Source organism: Ambystoma mexicanum, chromosome 4q (assembly GCF_040938575.1).
Source record: "Ambystoma mexicanum isolate Mex_15411 chromosome 4q, UKY_AmexF1_1, whole genome shotgun sequence".
NCBI lineage: Eukaryota > Metazoa > Chordata > Amphibia > Caudata > Ambystomatidae > Ambystoma > Ambystoma mexicanum.
Genome location: NC_090928.1, coordinates 534,021,875 through 534,039,400, shown reverse-complemented (window position 1 = coordinate 534,039,400; position 17,526 = coordinate 534,021,875). Strand labels below are relative to the sequence as shown.

The 17,526-nt window shown below is 44.7% G+C and overlaps 1 protein-coding gene across 2 annotated transcripts in view; it reads right to left on the bottom strand.

Annotated features, from left to right (window-relative positions):
- The window catches only part of ARFGEF3 (ARFGEF family member 3), a 1,236,769-nt gene that overhangs the window by 201,317 nt on the left and 1,017,926 nt on the right, over positions 1-17,526 (bottom strand). For both annotated transcript variants that reach the window (XM_069608078.1, XM_069608079.1), the window contains exons 30-31: positions 16,643-16,745; positions 15,828-15,959 (exon numbers count right to left, since the gene is read on the bottom strand). In XM_069608078.1, the coding sequence (XP_069464179.1) occupies positions 15,828-15,959; positions 16,643-16,745 (235 nt within the window). The remainder of the gene's footprint in view (positions 1-15,827; positions 15,960-16,642; positions 16,746-17,526) is intronic.

Here is a 17,526-nt window from a genome sequence, read left to right as displayed (position 1 = left end):
AGGGGCTCTCCTTATCCTGTGCCATGCTCCGGTAGCTGGCGAGCACCGGAGTATGTGAGGAGAAAGACAGGCTTCCTTTCCAAAAGGTGTGGGTAGTGGGAGTGCGACCTGAGCTGCCAGAAGCCCGGGACCCAACAGAAGAAGCAGAAGTCGCAGCAGCAGCGGGTCAAGCGGACGTGCAGGGAGAGACTGGCGAGTTGGCCTTCGTTAGGTGACCCTGGGGTGCTCTGCACAAGACTGCTGGCTGCTCGCAATTATTTTGAATACCGAAGTAATGAAAGAAAGCAATGGTGGCGTGATACTAAAATTGAGAAAAAGTGAGAAGGGAAAGTTTGCAACTATCATTTCCAAAGTAAAGAAGGGGCAATATTTAACCAACATTGCAACTATCAAGGCCAAAGTAAAGAAGGGGCAATATTGAACAAAGTTTGGAACCATCATTGCCCAAGTAAATACGGGGCAATATTTAAGAAAGACTGCAACAGTTATTGCCAAAGTAAAGAGGAGGCAATATCTGAGCAACAGAACATCCAGCGTTGCCTAAGCCAAAGAAGGGCAATTACAAATAAAAGGGGAAATAATTTTCCTAAAGAGAGAAACTGGAAAAAGAGACATTGCCAGCAGTGGACTGGTGATAGTAGGATCCCAAAGGTGACAGGAGAGAAGCCTCCTTGCAGAGAGTATTAAGAGGGAGAGGAACATACCCTGAATTGCATGTGGGAAGCTAATCAGTGGCGCAAACAGCATCAAAGTGTGTTGTGTCCTGATGGAGGAAATTGTGAATCTCAATGTTGTTGAAAGTCAAAGACTTTTCTAAAGTTGGAAGCAAGCTTCACCACAAGAAGGTACTTGTAGTAGAGATCAGTGTTTTTATCCTGGCAGGCAAGTATACCAGGAAAGTGATTATTAGTCTTAGCCCAGGCCGGTTATTGGACCACAAAGAAGATATTAAAGTACTGAATTGTGGTGGAACGTTGTGGTGGAAAGAAAGTGGCAAGTCCTCTAATGTGATTATGATGAACAGTGGTACAATGATCCTGACAAAATATTGTTGTTTATGAAGAAGGAAAATGAAGGTAGTAGTCATTCAAAGAGGAGAAGTTATATTGCAATATTGGCTGGAAGTGTGAAAGACTTTTTGGTTTATCATTTTTTTTTCATCTTTTTTAGTAATAAGACTGTCACATCTAGACAGGGAAGGCGGTTTTGGAACCGCTGGCGCTTTGGTCTGCCATAACGTTCTCATCACGTTCTTCACTCTTACCTGTTTCGCTCTAGTTGTTGCACGCACACGTAACCGGAAGTATTTATTCCACCACTTCCGGGTTGCGAGCGCATTGCAATGTTTCCGGTTTCTCCTGTGTTGTTGCTTTCGCTCTCGCTCACTTCTGTGTTCTGCTCCCTCTCCTTCCTTGTGCCTCCTGTGTGTACCTCTTGTTAGCCTTTTTCCCGTTAGCTCTACCTTTCTCGTGCTCCTTCTGCCGCCTTTAGTTCTCTTCTTCCTCAGCCTTTCCTCCCTCTTTACTTTCTTCCTTTCCCCCCTTTCCTGTTCTTCCCGTCCCAGCTGGTATCTTGTTATCGGCGCAGCTCCGCTCTACATTGCCTTCCCGTCCGCTGTGTACCAGGACCCGGTCTGCTCTACGGATTGCCTTAGTCTACCCCTTGCATCCACGTTTACCATTGTGTACAGAACTCTGCCTGTTTGCCGGACTGCCTCTGCCTTGCCCTTGGTGCAACCTGTTCGCTACACCTTCTTGCTTGTTGGTACCTTCGTTAGCGCCACCCTTTCAGTGGCGTCCTCATTCCTGGAACCTACATCCACACCAAACGCCAGCTACTCGAGTCGGAACCTCATTTCCTTGGATTTGACCTCTTCGGGGTTTTTTGTGCCTCTGGCTTTTTCCCCGTTCTTGGTGACTCCGGAAGGGTTCCCCCCGTGACACCCTTATATTGTTGGCACGGTGGCATCCTTCCAGGGACGTCCATTTCTTCACAAAAAAAAGGAGAGACCTTCAGACTCCAAGAAAGGGAAATCCAAGAAGAGGGTAGAAGGTGAGGAGTCGGGGGAGGGGGGTGAACCGGAATTGTCCAGTGAAGAAGAAGATATTACAGACTATCGTGATAGTTTGCAACGCCCCCAAATACCTGAGATGTCTACGTCCCAGCAGGTACAGGAATTGGTAGCTGCGGTCCAAAGCCTGAACATGGAAGTACAGAATCTCAAGGCCGCTAACACCACTTTACAACAGCGAATGACGGAAAGAGATCGTCCCTCTACAGACTTACCACCACTTCCCTTGGTTTCGGGCAAGTTTGATGGCTCACCCAAAAGAGTGAAAGAATTTCTAGACGCCTGCAACCTCCACTTTTCGTTCCGTCCTCAAATCTTTGCTTCTGATCATGCCAAGGTGGGATTCATGATAACCCACATGACGGGTAATGCTCTGGCTTGGGCTACCCCTCTGGTCAAATTACCTGATCCTGTGTTGCAGGATTACAGTGCATTTAAGACCCTGCTACAGGAGACTTTCCTACGCACAGAAAGCACGTTCCTTGCATCAGAGGACCTGTTGGACATCCGACAAGGAAATTCCGACTTGTTGACCTACATCACTACCTTCAAACAAATTGCTGCAGAAGCAGGTTGGCAGGAACAGGCTCAATATGCCATTTTTCGGTGAGGATTACGAGAGGATCTTAAAGATGAATTGGCACGGATCGCTCGACCAGCCTCCTTCACCGATCTCATCACGGCAACCCTCCGGATCGACTTCAGGCTGTCGGAACGACGTGCCGAAAAGAAAAAGACTATGGACCCCCTCCTCTTGATACTCCTTCACTAGCTCCTTCGCCTCTTCAACGTCAAAGCAAAGAGGAACCTATGCAAATTGGGACTGCCAGAGCCCCACTCACCCCGAAAGAACGGAAGAAACGACGGGAAGGCTGCCTATTCATGTACTGTGGGGCGTCAACCCATTTGTTGCGTGACTGCCCAGAAGTTCCTCCAAGAAGGTCAGAAAACGATCGCCCTCGGTAAGTGTTAGGACTCACTTCCGAGGGGCTATCCCAAGTCCTTATACTACTCTCTCCGTGTCCTCCTCGAGAATCCCAGAAGATTCCCCTCTTATGGTTCTTACTGTAACATTAAGACTGGGGAACACTGAATTAACCTCCCAGGCTTTACTGGACTGTGGAGCTGCCGGCAACTTTATAGATACCCTATGGGCAGAACAAATGGGTATTCCTCGAGTGGCTAAATCGGAAGACCAGAAAGTAGAAGGCATAGATGGAGAGCCTCTAAGTTCTGGAATGATCACCCATTCTACGGAGGAACTCACTCTCAATGTACAACATCCTACGGAGAGGATCTCATTCGACATCATTCGTGCTGCCCACTTTCCCCTCATCTTGGGGATAGGATGGCGGCGAAAACACAATCACTATATTGACTGGTCAAGAAATCTATTGAGCTTTCAATCTGTTTTTTGTAAGGCAGAGTGTCTACCTGAACCAAGGTTCGAGACCGTCCAAACCTCCTGTAGTGTTGAACCCAAAACCGTTCACTGTCTTCCGCATCATCTTCAGCAATTCACGGAAGTAGTGACAGAGAAGTCTCCGATAGAGCTTCCTCCGCACAGACCTGAAGATTGCTGTATCGAACTCACTCGTGGAGCTCTAGTGCCCTTCGGTCGGATGTTCCCTTTGACTTTGGAAGAAAGACAATACCTCAGAGAGTATCTGGACAGTAATTTGGCCAATGGATTGATCAGGCCCTCGAAATCACCTGCTGGGGCCTCCTTGTTTTTTATCCCTAAGAAAGATACATGAGAATTGAGACCTTGTATCGATTATAGGGGATTGAATAAAGTAACAATTAAAGATCGTTACCCGATGCCTCTGATAGCCGAAATCATACACGCCGTCCAGGGAGCCACTATTTTCACTAAACTCGATTTACGGAATGCCTACCACTTGCTACGGATATAGAAAGGAGACGAATGGAAGACGGCTTTCTGGACACCATTTGGGCTCTATGAATACCAGGTGATGCCTTTTGGGCTGGTAAACGCCCCTTCGATCTTCCAGCGATTCATGGCCCGCCTCTTTTACCGAATTACTGTGTCAGACCACCATTGTGTATCTAGATGACCTCTTGATATATTCCAACACCGTTGAAGAACACAAAGAACACGTCAAGGAGGTTTTCCGGAGGTTAAAAGATAACTATCTCTCGGTTAGGCTGAGCAAATGTGTGTTTTCCGTCTCTTCCATACCATATCTGGGTTTCATTATTTCCAACCAAGGCATCGCCACGGACCCTAGTAAAGTAGATTCCATTCTAGAGTGGCCTTCTCCCAAATCCATCAAGGACATTCAGAGGTTTTTGGGTTTGGCAAACTTCTATCGGAAGTTCATCTCTAATTTTTCTCAAAGGATTGTACCCATTACCACCCTGCTTAAGAAATCTTCAGCCCCGTTTCAATGGTCTACAGAGGCTGAAGACAGTTTTCGCAGCCTCAAAGAAGCCTTTTGTACCGCCCCCATCCTTCGCCAACCCGATCAAAGCTGACCATTCATTGTCAAGACCGATGCGTCCACGTCTGCTATAGGGGCAGTCCTATGCAAGAACATCAAGGAGTGGAACACCCTATTTCGTATCATTCCAAGACACTCAATGCTAGTCAAAAGAACTATTCAGTTATAGAACGCGAACTCTTAGCAATGAAGTCTGCCTGTCTGGAGTGGAGACATTTATTACAGGGAGGTGAACATCCTTTTACAATCTGTACAGACCACAAAAACCTACAAGTACTGAGACAATTTGAGTGTTGTAACACGCGACAAGCGCGTTGGGCCCACTTTTTTGCTCAGTTTGATTTCGACATCACCTACATTCCCGGACATCTCAATCTGACTCCCTTTCCCGTAGCGGGGATTACCTATCCGAATCGGATACCTCTCGGGAACTGATGTTTCCCGCTACCAAGCGAGTCAGTGTGGTATCCTCATTCTTGGAACAGGTGAGAGAAGCCTCTGGAGGCCAATTTGAAGTGGATAATCATTCCAAAGGCATTAAATACGACATCAAGGACGGCCTTTATTTTGTAAAAGACAAGTTGTACCTACCCTCACAATCTTTTTGTAAACAGGCTTTGACGTGGTGTCACGATTCCATGATGGCTGGACACAGAGGTACCAAGGGCACTCTGGAGTATCTACAAAGACATTTTTACTGGCCTGGTATGAGTGAAGATGCTTCTCGTTACGTTCAGTCCTGCACAGTCTGTCTTCGTAGCAAAAGTGTACACCAAAAGCCGATTGGACTGTTGGAACCCTGCTCTGTTCCTGACAAGCCTTGGAATGTCATCTCAACCGATTTCATTGTGGACCTGCCTCAATCTAAGGGATGCACTTGTATTATTGTGGTAGTCGACTCCTTTACTAAAATGGCCCACTTCTCCCCTTTACCAGGGGTTCCGTCGGCTGCTGATATGGCTGCTGTTTTCATCAAGGACATTTTCCGCCTCCATGGGTTACCCACGAAGATTAACGCCGATCGGGGAAGCCAATATACTTCCCGGTTTTAGAAGGATCTCTGTAGTCGACTAGGAATGGAAAGAGCTTTAACATCCGGGTTCCACCCTCAATCCAATGGACAGATTGAACGCCTCAACGGTACCCTCGAGCAATACTTACAATGTTTTGTAAACCTCCAACAACATAATTGGGTCTCCCTTCTACCCTTAGCGGAATTTTCCATATAACAACACATTCCACTCTGCTCACGGATTTAGCCCTTTCTTCTGTACCTATGGCTATCACCCGCGATCCTTATTAACAATTTCTGACACCCCTTCTAACTTACCTACAGTGGATTCTGTTTTAGCCACCCTTCGGGAAACCCATATGCAGGCAAAAAAGAATCTCAGAGAAGCCCAAGGACAGTCCAAAACCCAAGCCGACAAACACCGGCGCCCAGTGCCTGGGTGGGGGGTGGGCTCTAGGGTGATGTTGTCCACTAGATATTTACCTTGATGGGCTCACCCCTCCAAACTCTCCCCTAAGTTTTTGGGACCATACAGAATCACGCAGGTGATCAACCCGGCGGCCTTTAAATTGAAACTGCTTAAGGGCCTTAGTAGGGTACACCCTGTCTTTCATGCTTCTCAACTAAAAGCATTTCATGAGGACACTTGGGATCGTCATCCAAAAAGTATTCCCTTGCCTTCAGATTCCACCCAGGAGGAATTCGAAGTGGCCCAGATCTGCGATTCCAGGTACCGTAGGGGTAGGTTAGAATACCTGGTGCGGTGGAAAGGGTATCCTCGGTCTGAAAATTCCTGGGAACCGGCCTCTTACATACATGCCCCACTCTTAGTTCGTAAATTCCATTTCCTTCATCCTGGGAAACCTGGGGGAGGCCACCTTCGGAGGGGGCATACTGTCACATCTAGACAGGGATGGCGGTTTTGGAACCGCTGGCGCTTTGATCTGCCATAACGTTCCCATCACGTTCTTCACACTTACCTGTATCGCTCTAGTTGTTGCACGCACACGTAACCGGAAGCATTTATTCCACCACTTCCGGGTTGCGAGCGCGTTGCAACGTTTCTGGTTTCTCCTGTGTTGTTGCTTTCGCTCTCGCTCGCTTCTGTGTTCTGCTCCCTCGCCTTCCTTGTACCTCCTCTGTGTACCTCTTGTTAGCCTTTTTCCCGTTAGCTCTACCTTTCTCGTGCTCCTTCTGCCGACTTCAGTTCTCTTCTTCCTCAGCCTTTCCTCCCTCTTTACTTTCTTCCTTTCCCCCCTTTCCTGTTCTTCCCGTCCCAGCTGGTATCTTGTTATCGGCGCAGCTCCGCTCTACCTTGCCTTCCCGTCCGCTGTGTACCAGGACCCGGTCTGCTCTACAGATTGCCTTCATCTACCCCTTGCATCCACGTTTACCATTGTGTACAGAACTCTGCCTATTTGCCGGACTGCCTCTGCCTTGCCCTTGGTGCAACCTGTTTGCTACACCTTCTTGCTTGTTGGTACCTTCGTTAGTGCCACCCTTTCAGTGGCGTCCTCATTCCTGGAACCTCCATCCACACCAAACGCCAGCTACTCGAGTCGGAACCTCATTTCCTTGGATTTTACCTCTTCGGGGTTTTTTGTGCCTCTGGCTTTTTCCCCGTTCTTGGTGACTCCGGAACGGTTCCCCCCGTGACACCCTTATATTGGTGGCACAGTGGCATCCTTCCGGGGACGTCCATTTCTTTACAAAAAAAAAGGAGAAACCTTCAGACTCCAAGAAAGGGAAATCCAAGAAGAGGGTAGAAGGTGAGGAGTCGGGGGCGGGGGTGAACCGGAATTGTCCAGTGAAGAAGAAGATATTACAGACTATTGTGATAAAGACAATCAAAGTGCCAAGAGAAAGACTTATGAAGTGAAAGAAACTTCATGTGGAATGTAAAGCAGAACTTGGCTATTGAAAGAAACTTTCTTGTTTGGAACTTTAATTTGGAAAATCCTGCATTAATCCTGTGGAATGAGATCCGACCCTGGTTACAAGGATACATTGTTATAAAGTTTATGTTTTAATATCATTTTTAATTTTGTTGAGTTTGAACAGCCATATAAAACCTTTATGATTGTGTTTCTTGTATACGTGTGAGGGACAGACACCTTTTGATGATAGAGTTTTCCTTTAGTCTTAGGTTAATAGGCACGGAAATCCTTGTTAGGTCAGGGGTATTGAGGCGTTCATCTTACCCTTATTATTTAATAAAATGGCTTGTGAAAAAACAATATCTACTTGTCTGCCTCACATTTCTGACCCTTCACACTGCTAACTGCAGACTCATGGCTCTAGAGGCCCTTTCGGAGACCTACATTATAAACTGCAAAAACGTTAATCTCTTTTATTGAGACTGCTCACATTTCAAATGAGAAATGTAACCACTGTTTAAATAATATTTGAACTCTCTTCCCTGACAGGAATATACTGACAAGTATCACTTAATGAACTTGTGAACCATTCAATATTCAATATTTTCAAGTCAAACTCAAGTGTTAAAGAAAAAGAAGAAAGGAAATATGACACAGTCCCCTGCCTGACCTTGGGGACAAAAAGTGTGGTGGTCCAAGGGGCAAAGGGAAGACTAGAGTTAGTGGTTGTTGAACTCAGAGGAGGCATATGGGAATTCCCAGATGGCTCCAACAAGGGCTGCACTAAGGCAGGAAGCAGTCACAGGGGCACTTGCACCCATACAGAGAAGCCTGGAGAGAACACCACACAAGGCCGTCAAAGTCAAATACCAACAGCAAATTCGTTTATACAAAACAACCATCTTAAAAGCCAAGACATTTCACCACAACTCACAGAAGGAAATGTTCAGAATCCTAAATGAAATAAAAAAGCCTGCCTCATGCAACAACACTCGCATACCTTCACAGAAGCTCTGCGATGTCTCACACCATGTCAGGAACAAAATCAACAACCTCTAGCAGGCCAAGGGACACATCTACTTCAATTCACAGGCGTAGACAGGGTAGTGTCTGAGCAGGCAAGGCCCACCCAAAATCTGTAAATGCCCACTCAGCAGTGCTGTGTGGGCATTTACAAATGTTAATGTCACTGCGGTGGGCCCAACTACATTAGCTTCAGGCCCCGATTGTTAGGCAATCATGGCTACGCCTTACAATTAACAACCCTCCCAAGTACTAAAAACCCAACAGCACCAACAGAACTCAGCCATTACAAGCCAGTTAACACAGCAAAATTTCTCAAACAAGTGAAAAAGATTAATAAGTCTGGATCACCCAATGACCACTGCCTGCTTGACATTTTCAAAAACATACTCAGCAAAGAAACCCCTGCTTACTATTTCCAAAAACGGATTACCTAATTGCTGGAAACCAGAATAGTACTAAAGTATTTTAAAGCTGCCTGCATCAAATCTCTCCTGAACAATAATGCAAAAAGGCTGAACGACCAGACTAACTACAGGCCCCTATCCACCTTGCCGTAACCCAACCAAAATTCTCGAGAGCTACATATACAAAATAAACCTCAAACAACTGGAATCAAATGAAATAATGGACCAATCTCAGGTAGAATTCAGATCAATGAGAGGCAGAGAATCAGCACTTCTATGAATCCGGGACGACCTACAAAGTAATGCTGACAACATGTTGGCAACCAGCATTCTACTGGACATACCATCCTTTTTTTACACCATCAGCCACACAACTTATTGAAGAGGCTACAACAATACGGCATTCACAACATGGCACTACAATGGATAAAATTCTTCTCATTAGATAGGTTGTTTCAGTTCTTTCTACCGCCTTTCACCTCAAGAACGCAAACCATCAAATGCGGCATGTCATAAGGAACAAGTCTCTCACCATTGGTTTTCAACGTATACATAGCCCCCCTAATAAAAACGTATTAAAAAAGCACAAGCTAATATGTTACAAATATGTAGACAACACTTCATTCATTTTCAAGATGATAACGGATATTGACTCAAACAGCTCCCACACTAGCTGCCTTGGCCAGATAAATGGCTGGATGATCAATAACTTAAAACTAAATCAAAACAAAACATGAATCATGTTGCCCTGCACAACAACAATGGACCACATGCACCACTTCCCTAGCTCCTAGAAACATGAGACTAGACAACAGTGATGGAATTGTCAATGACAATGGGCTTACACTGGAACCACAAGTCCATGCAATAGTATGGAAAAGCTTCTATCATCTATCTTCAATCTAATGTATCATGCCAAATCTCAGCTTTCCACACAGGACCTTGCCATCATTTCACTGATATTCTCAAGAATCAACGATGCAAACAGCCTACACCAAAGTATGCCAGACCACCTCCTCAAGGAATCACAATGTATCCAAAACAAGCAAAACCATCCTTGCTCAGTCTAAACACTGACTGGTCAATGCCTACATTAGCCGAGGGAAAAGACCTGAACACTTGAGAGAACCCAGAAGATCCAGACCATGGACTGATATTGCTACAGTGTCAGGAGAAGAGGGTTTGGGAATCCAGAAAACCTAAAAGACAAAGACGCCGGTGTACTTGGTTTTTCTTTGTAACAAGCAGATTGAGACCCAGTAATACGTTGTTTGGGACTTTTTTTGACAAAGAGACTGTACACTATCCTGTGGGAGGTCCTTTCACACTGCCCTGCTTAGAGAAGTGGGAAAACCTGGAACATTGACCTTGCTGAACACAAATCAACCTTTAGTTATTTTCTTTCATGAGACCACTTACAGACACACTCACTATTCACTTCCCTTTGTACCACAGCATTTTGTTATTTTCACCAACAAAATTACTGTTACACCAGGCTCAGGAGGATAGCTCAGGGGCAACGTGCTTGCCTTGGAAGCAAGACGACACTGAGCAACCTAGGTTCGATCCCAGGTCTGTGCTTAGAAACCTCTGGGTATTAAGTGCGTTATAAATAAGTTATCATACCATATCATACCTTATACTCTTGTGGCGTGTTATGCACTCAATCTGCACATTCTGGGACAAGTGGGATTTACCACGGTTACCATGCCATACAGAGTCTATAAGCTTCTCAGGTAGAAGTGTTCCTGGTCACTCTTCCTAGCGTTTCTACTTGTGCTTGACATTTCAGCTGTTGTGCTATTAATCCAACTTTTTGGCCTATGCACAGATTCAACTGCATAGGGTGGAAGTACCCAAGTGATGAATATGCACAGACGTTGCAAACATTACAACAGGCACCTCCCCCTGACCTACCTGTGAGATAGAAGTCCTGGGTTGGAGGAATTAAACATATACATTAGTAATAAAGGCCTCCATTCAATTATTTGAATACAAAGAAACACTGCCATACAAAATTTGCAATAGAAACACAATATTCAACTACTAGCATGCCACTCTTTTGTCATGGCATGCTGCAGTATCACAGGCTAGAATAATTTCATAATTTTTTTAAAACATATTCTCGTAATTCTAATCCACATGTGAAGTCTATTTTACAAATACGCAACTAAATACTGTAAATATCAATAAAGCATTTCAATAACATCCTAACTATGTAACGAAAGGCAGTGCCCCGTGCTAATATATTAAATAACCAGATGTCCCTGGAACATCTATTCCACTTTGCGCTACTAGAAGGTTTTCTCCTCCCCCCATCCTTCAATTTGCCTTCTTACCTTCATGGTCTGATCTATCCAAGTGTCCTGCCTTTATCCGTTCTCTCCGCACAGAGACTCCATTTTGTACCTTCTCTCCCAAGTGCTTCTGTAAAGCTGTTCTATGTGCTTCTCTCCTGTGTCTGAGTTCTCTTCACTCAAACTCCTCCTTCCCCCTTCCAACTGATTCCAGGCATCCCACTCACCTCTTGGCTCTGCTCCTGGTTCAGAGTGTTCCTCAAAAGGAGTTTGCTTGTTCGGGTTGCCTCCGCCATGTTCTTCTGGGCCCCCATGCCTATCTGTGCACAGTTGTGTTATGCTCCACAACAGCTGGCTCCCTGTGTGGTCGAATCTCTTCTGATGACCCACTCTACCTAGGTTCCTGGGAGATATCTGTCTGTGGGGCTGTATGTGTGCATGCATACTGATGCATGAGCAGTCCAATCTTGCACTGATGTTCTAAGAGTGTTACATATAGTGAAGTGCCCACTTGCTGCACATGATGAGCTGTTGATGCAAATCCAAAACAGTAAACTGAGATCCCATAGATTTACCCATTTCAACCTGTAACAGTCTGATAAATAATGCCTCGGATGTAAACATATAAGGCACATGTTTCGCAGTCACCTCTATGCTATGTGGCACCACCGCCTTGATCACCGGTGACATTCTCATTTAATCGAAGCAAGTTCCAATCTTCAAAGAACTGTAGCCAACGTTTTCCTTTAGATCTTTGTCTCACCAGACATGAAGTAGGAAAATTGTGAAAAGTAACGTGTTTTGTATGATTTACCAAACAGTTACTGTTAAAATCGCCTGCAACCATTACAATATTATCTGCAAATTTGTTAATCCATCTAGAAAGAATTTCACCAAGTTTTAAAATATGCTTATCTGGCAAACGTGATGCTTCATTCCAATATATTTACTATGAGCAAATCCCCCATACCCTCCGTATAGATATGCAGGGCTAAAAGACCCTGTGTGATATCATAAATAGAAAATCGAGAGGCCCAAAAAGATTGAATCACGGATATTAAAATGCTGTGTGGTCTACTCCCATCACCACGAGAGGCCATTTGTACAGTTGTGACAAATCTATCTAACGTAAATTCTTGTGGAAGTAAAGACTCTTGTATCATAATAACTGTAAACTCCCTTAATTTATTACAAAGGGACGAATTATTTAACAGATTAAAACGGCCTCTCGAGTTCCATGAAACGACACCCAAGTCAGAAACATGGGTAAAAACCTGGACGTTAAACTGGTAATTGCTTCAATATGAGGTTGAGGTTTTGGACAACCGAGACCAGTCACTGTCAGATCCTTTCCAGCAAGTGGGAAAAGCAGTGAGATGCACCTTCCGATTTGCAGTTAGTCCTAAACCACATGATATTTTAAGCGGCTCAAAAGGTTTGGGTTTAATTACTTTCACCCCTTCCAGGTAAGTCCTCGTTCGCGACTGCCTTGTGATGTCAAAGTCCCTCTATCGTAGGTCTGCAGCCAATAAAATGTCACTAATATATTTATTTATAGTGTAATTTGTATAGCGCACATAAGCCCTCAGGCAGCAGGGCGCTGGTGTGAAACGGGTCCAACGGGTCCACGAGGCCCTCAAGGTAGTATACATAGTTACAGTGTTATATACAGCCATAGTGTAAATACGTTACAGTCATAGGAGTACATGCACTAATCATACGTGAAGGTATTTTCAATGCCACTATGTCAGTTCTATGCTCAATGATGAATTCGACTGGCGCAATATCACGTGAGGTAATCAGACAAAGAGAAGAAATCTCATGAAAAAGTGACAGGATGTTTCTTCGATTAAGAACCTCATTCTATTTTAACGGAAAAACTGATTCGATTAGGATATGAGAATAAGGTGACACTCCCATCATGATTCAAGAACTCCTCTTCCTGGGATTTCACCCTGAAAGGTATTGTACCATAATTTCTCAGTGAGCAGCTCTTATTCATTAAGTCTGATGCTAAAAAGAGTGCAGAGTATTCCGGTGTGTCAGATTAGGGCCAGGTTGTGAATTAGAAGATACATTTAAAGCCTATCACCGATTAGCCTTGTTCTTCTATTTTCCTTTTCTAGAATGAACAGACGGGACATGTGCACGCTTGCTTGCATCAGCTACATTGGTAACCATAGGACAAGATTCCTTTTCATTAAGAGATAAGGATTTTATACATTTCAATGAAGAGCTCTTATTTGATTTCTTATTTTTTAATTAAAATGTTTTATTTATTTGCTGCTTCATTGTTTTTCTGTTATGTTTTTCCTGTGCAGAATTGTTGGATCCTAATCATATAACTGTAAGTGGCACTGGTGTGGAAGGATCTTCAACACAAGAAAGATTACTTAGAAATGCATAACAAAATCCCTGAGAGGAAGGCGTGTCTAATAGCATTTCAATATTATTGTCATCAGGGATATAGCCCCCCCGTTTTTAGTTGAGATATTTGAAAGAGACTTCATCAAAGATGTATTATGATCAATAGATTCGGAACACTCAGTCAGTTTACTCTGCGTACAGTTTGGTTGTATAAGATTTCCCCTCAATACTAATGAAGTTTTAAACTTTAATGAGTGAATTCAACGCAAAGTTAAGGACCAAAATTAATTCTTTCAGTGGGTCAGGATTGGGGGATGGAAAATACATCTGCGAGGTGCAATAGATAGAGGAGGAGTCAAGGGACGAGTGCATCACGCCCTCTGTGGAGGAAATAGATAAAGCAGGTGTGTCAGACCGAGAGCCCAAAAGAGCGAGAGGTGCTTTGAGGACGTTCACACAGCACTACATCCTTCATATAGGGATTGTAGAAAGAAACCCCATGTTTAGGACAGCAGCTCTGTTGTGGCCAGTGGAGTGTCCACTTGCTGTACATGATGAGTTGAGGCAAGTCCAAGACAGTAATCCGAGATCCGATAGATGTACCTATTTCAACAGTTACATTTCCTGAAACCAGCTGCTACCTGCAGGCATGCATGGCTTTTCCACGGATTTGCATGTTTGCACTGGTAATCGAAACAGTAATTAAAATCCACAAGGGATCGTTGGATATGTCGTATTCCTAATTTGAAACAGTCTTTGTATGAACAGGTTGCATTCAGATTGTACTGAAATAAAAAGAAAATATTTTTAAACTCAATTTGGATCGCAACATTGTGAATACTCTCTAACTGTGGGGAGAGAGAAGGGGTCACTCTGAGTGCGGAGGTGACAAGGGGAGTTGTCCGTGGAGCTTTGCTTTTAAAAAAATAACATTTACTTTAATTGCATGATACATTTCACAGTGGTTCTTGAATACCCAAATGTATGAAAAGCAATATTTCTGGTCAGATCCTATCAAATACAAAAGAAAGAGCATAAGCTTGACCTTATTTGCTGCTTCACCGCAGCTGCAAATATTTAGAATAACCACTGCAAACATTTCAGGCCCACAGCACAGCAATGAACCTTCTCTATCCAGTGGTGAAACACCAACCAAATCCTTGCTAAGCACTCGAACCCCCGTTCCTAGCTTAGCTTAGTTCCTGAAAGAAAGATTCACATTTACAGATGCCGAATGGGGCCTAACAAACTTAAGGTAGGCAAGGAGACCTCAGTTGCCATGACACTCCTTGGAGCCCCTGGCAACCAGACGAAGGATCCGCATTACTGAACACCCATTAATAATAGTATATGCATAGGCTTCAATACCACCAATTTATTAAATTACGACAATATGGAAATAAGTTATATCACACCCCAATTGTAGTTGGCAATCCTCGATAGACTCTGTGTATTGCTGCAGGGGATCAGCACTCCTCATGTGAAGTATTAGGACAGGAATTGCAGCATTCTTCTATGACAGACACGGCCCATTTCCACCTCCATCTAAAATGAAGCCACACTGTAGATCTTGCCCAGACTTCTGGAGCCTCCCCTTTGATCTGCTCCCATAAGAAAGCTTGCCTCTGGAGAGTCAGAAAGCCAAATGAGCCAGCTCTTTTGCATGCGTGCCAGCCTTGTTGGAGAGTATGCTTCGCACCAGGGGAATAACCAATAACCTTGAAGCCCTTGAGCTGCAGTGAGGGCTCCACTATTCGTGCCACCGATGAGCTTGGGGATTGTGTTTGTCTTTGAATGTTTGTAATATCAGTGCGCACTCTTCACATCTTGCAGGGGGAGGGTGGGCTCTGATTTGTGTTACGCCACTTCTTGGCACATAATAATATGATTATGATAATAATAACTATTCCCTACCCCCCTCCCGGCTTTTGTTGTACAATCCGAATTTCACAAGGCCTAGTAGGATCATTTTTGTTTTTCTTCATTGCCCACAACCCGCTCCTTTGTCTTGTTGTGCCTTGAAACACCTTTTGCTGTATAGGCTCTAAAATGTATACACACCCACTAAATAAATAGCACCCCCACATACTACATTGTCATCTGGGTCTTGATAATCTATTATTAGACAATTCATTGTTTAAGGTATCAACTTCGGAAGGATGAACGACCACTGCCTGGATTCAAACCTGCGTCTGCGGGTTGCACACAGATCCATGAAGCGAGAGCTTAACTGGCTGTGCTATCGTACCAGTTTACCATAGATCGATAGTTCCTTTATAGAATAGGCTTTTTAATTACGTTGCATTACCTGCTGCGCCATAGCGCGGATTCTCCAGTACTCCGCCTCAGCATTGGGACACAGGGAGGGGGCAGCCACTTTCACTTCACAGGCATCTCCAGAAAAACTTTCAGAGCCACTGTGGAAATACCCCAGTAAATTCTAGAGAGAGAAAAACACAGACACTTCACCGTCTTCAAATGTAACGCACATGCTAAAATGAGCGTTTCGACACCTCACAGGCAGGCGCGGACTGGCCTATAGGACAATAGGGCCATGCCTGAACCGAGAACACAAAATGCTAGTGAGGGTCCGGTTTTTGGGTCAAAGTGGGCCACTTTTTTGGCCCATGTGGGTCAGTTTCATAAGGTACTTCACCATGCTGCTAGTAGTTATGACTAGTGTTACTGAATAAATATTCTTTAAAATGCACAATTTGCATCACATTTGATCAAAAACCTCCCCCTTGGGTACTACTCAAACGGTTGGTCACGAAAGGAATGAATTGCCATTTGCAACCGTGGGACACTTTTCATAGGTGCCAGGAATATTTTATGCCCCAGTCCGACCCTGACCACAGGAAACCGGTGCCATACACATTCCTGCGTTTAAATAGAGATTCTGCAGATCAATTTCGACAGTATGAAACCTAGACTTGGGAGTCTGCTTGGCCGCAGCCACACTCACAGCCACATTCACTATTGGCTCAATACATCAACATGCAGCGGGAGCCGGAAGCCACGCAATAAGAGGCAATTCGTTGCTCAGCATAGGACCTTAACTGTGTCAAGGTACAGCTGTACAATGGCGGTCAGGCCTCGCTTCGCCCCGGGGGCTTCTCATACCTTCACTGGTTCGAGAGTTGATGTAAAGGCGTCCTGTAACGAGCAGCACGCAAGTCGCCACATCTCTTCAGTGAAAACCGGCCCAGCCGTCAGGAGGACATACCTGAAAGAGAAGGAGGGGGGGGAGCAACTTCTGTTAATAAGCACAAACCCATCCTCTATGCTTGACTAATGACTACAAGACAGACGTAGCTGCAACAATGACCTTCAACGATAAATGTCCTTTTTTTGTGTCCACCACCCGCTAATAGGTTCTAAGAGGTCACGCCTGTCAAATGGGTTCTTCTGAAAGGAGTCGGTGGGAGAGAAACACCAGGTCCTGGTTGGCTGAGCGTGACAGGGGTTCCAATGTTGCAACATCCACAAAGTTAAGTATATTCCCGAGCATTGGTATAGACCCAATGTTAAAAATAGTGCTGTGGGTTGGTTTAATATGGGTGCCTCTCCAGGATGGCCCGAAAGCAAGTGAAAAACACAGTTGGCATTCATCTTCTGTGTCTGGCCACCAGCCATCAACATTTCTGGTCACTAAAAGGTGGAGACCACTGATGGTAGTTCCCAGTCTCGGGTGTGGATTCCAGACACTCAGTCACTTAACTGGACATGTGTGGTTTTGGTCACTGTAGCCCTCGCTCGGAGGCAGGCAGCAGCCATGGCTATATATATATATATATATATATATGGCTACATCTGTATCCCACTTAGCCTCCCATGGCAACAGATGATATTTTTTGGACTTGCCATTGGTATTTCTGTAGGTGTTCCTAGTAGGGAAACCCTCAGTACACAGCAGGCTGCGTCCTCCCTAAAGCGATACACAGACATCATATGTCAACACCAAAGAGGAGAGCTCATAAAGCCACTCTTGCAAGGTTATGCACACA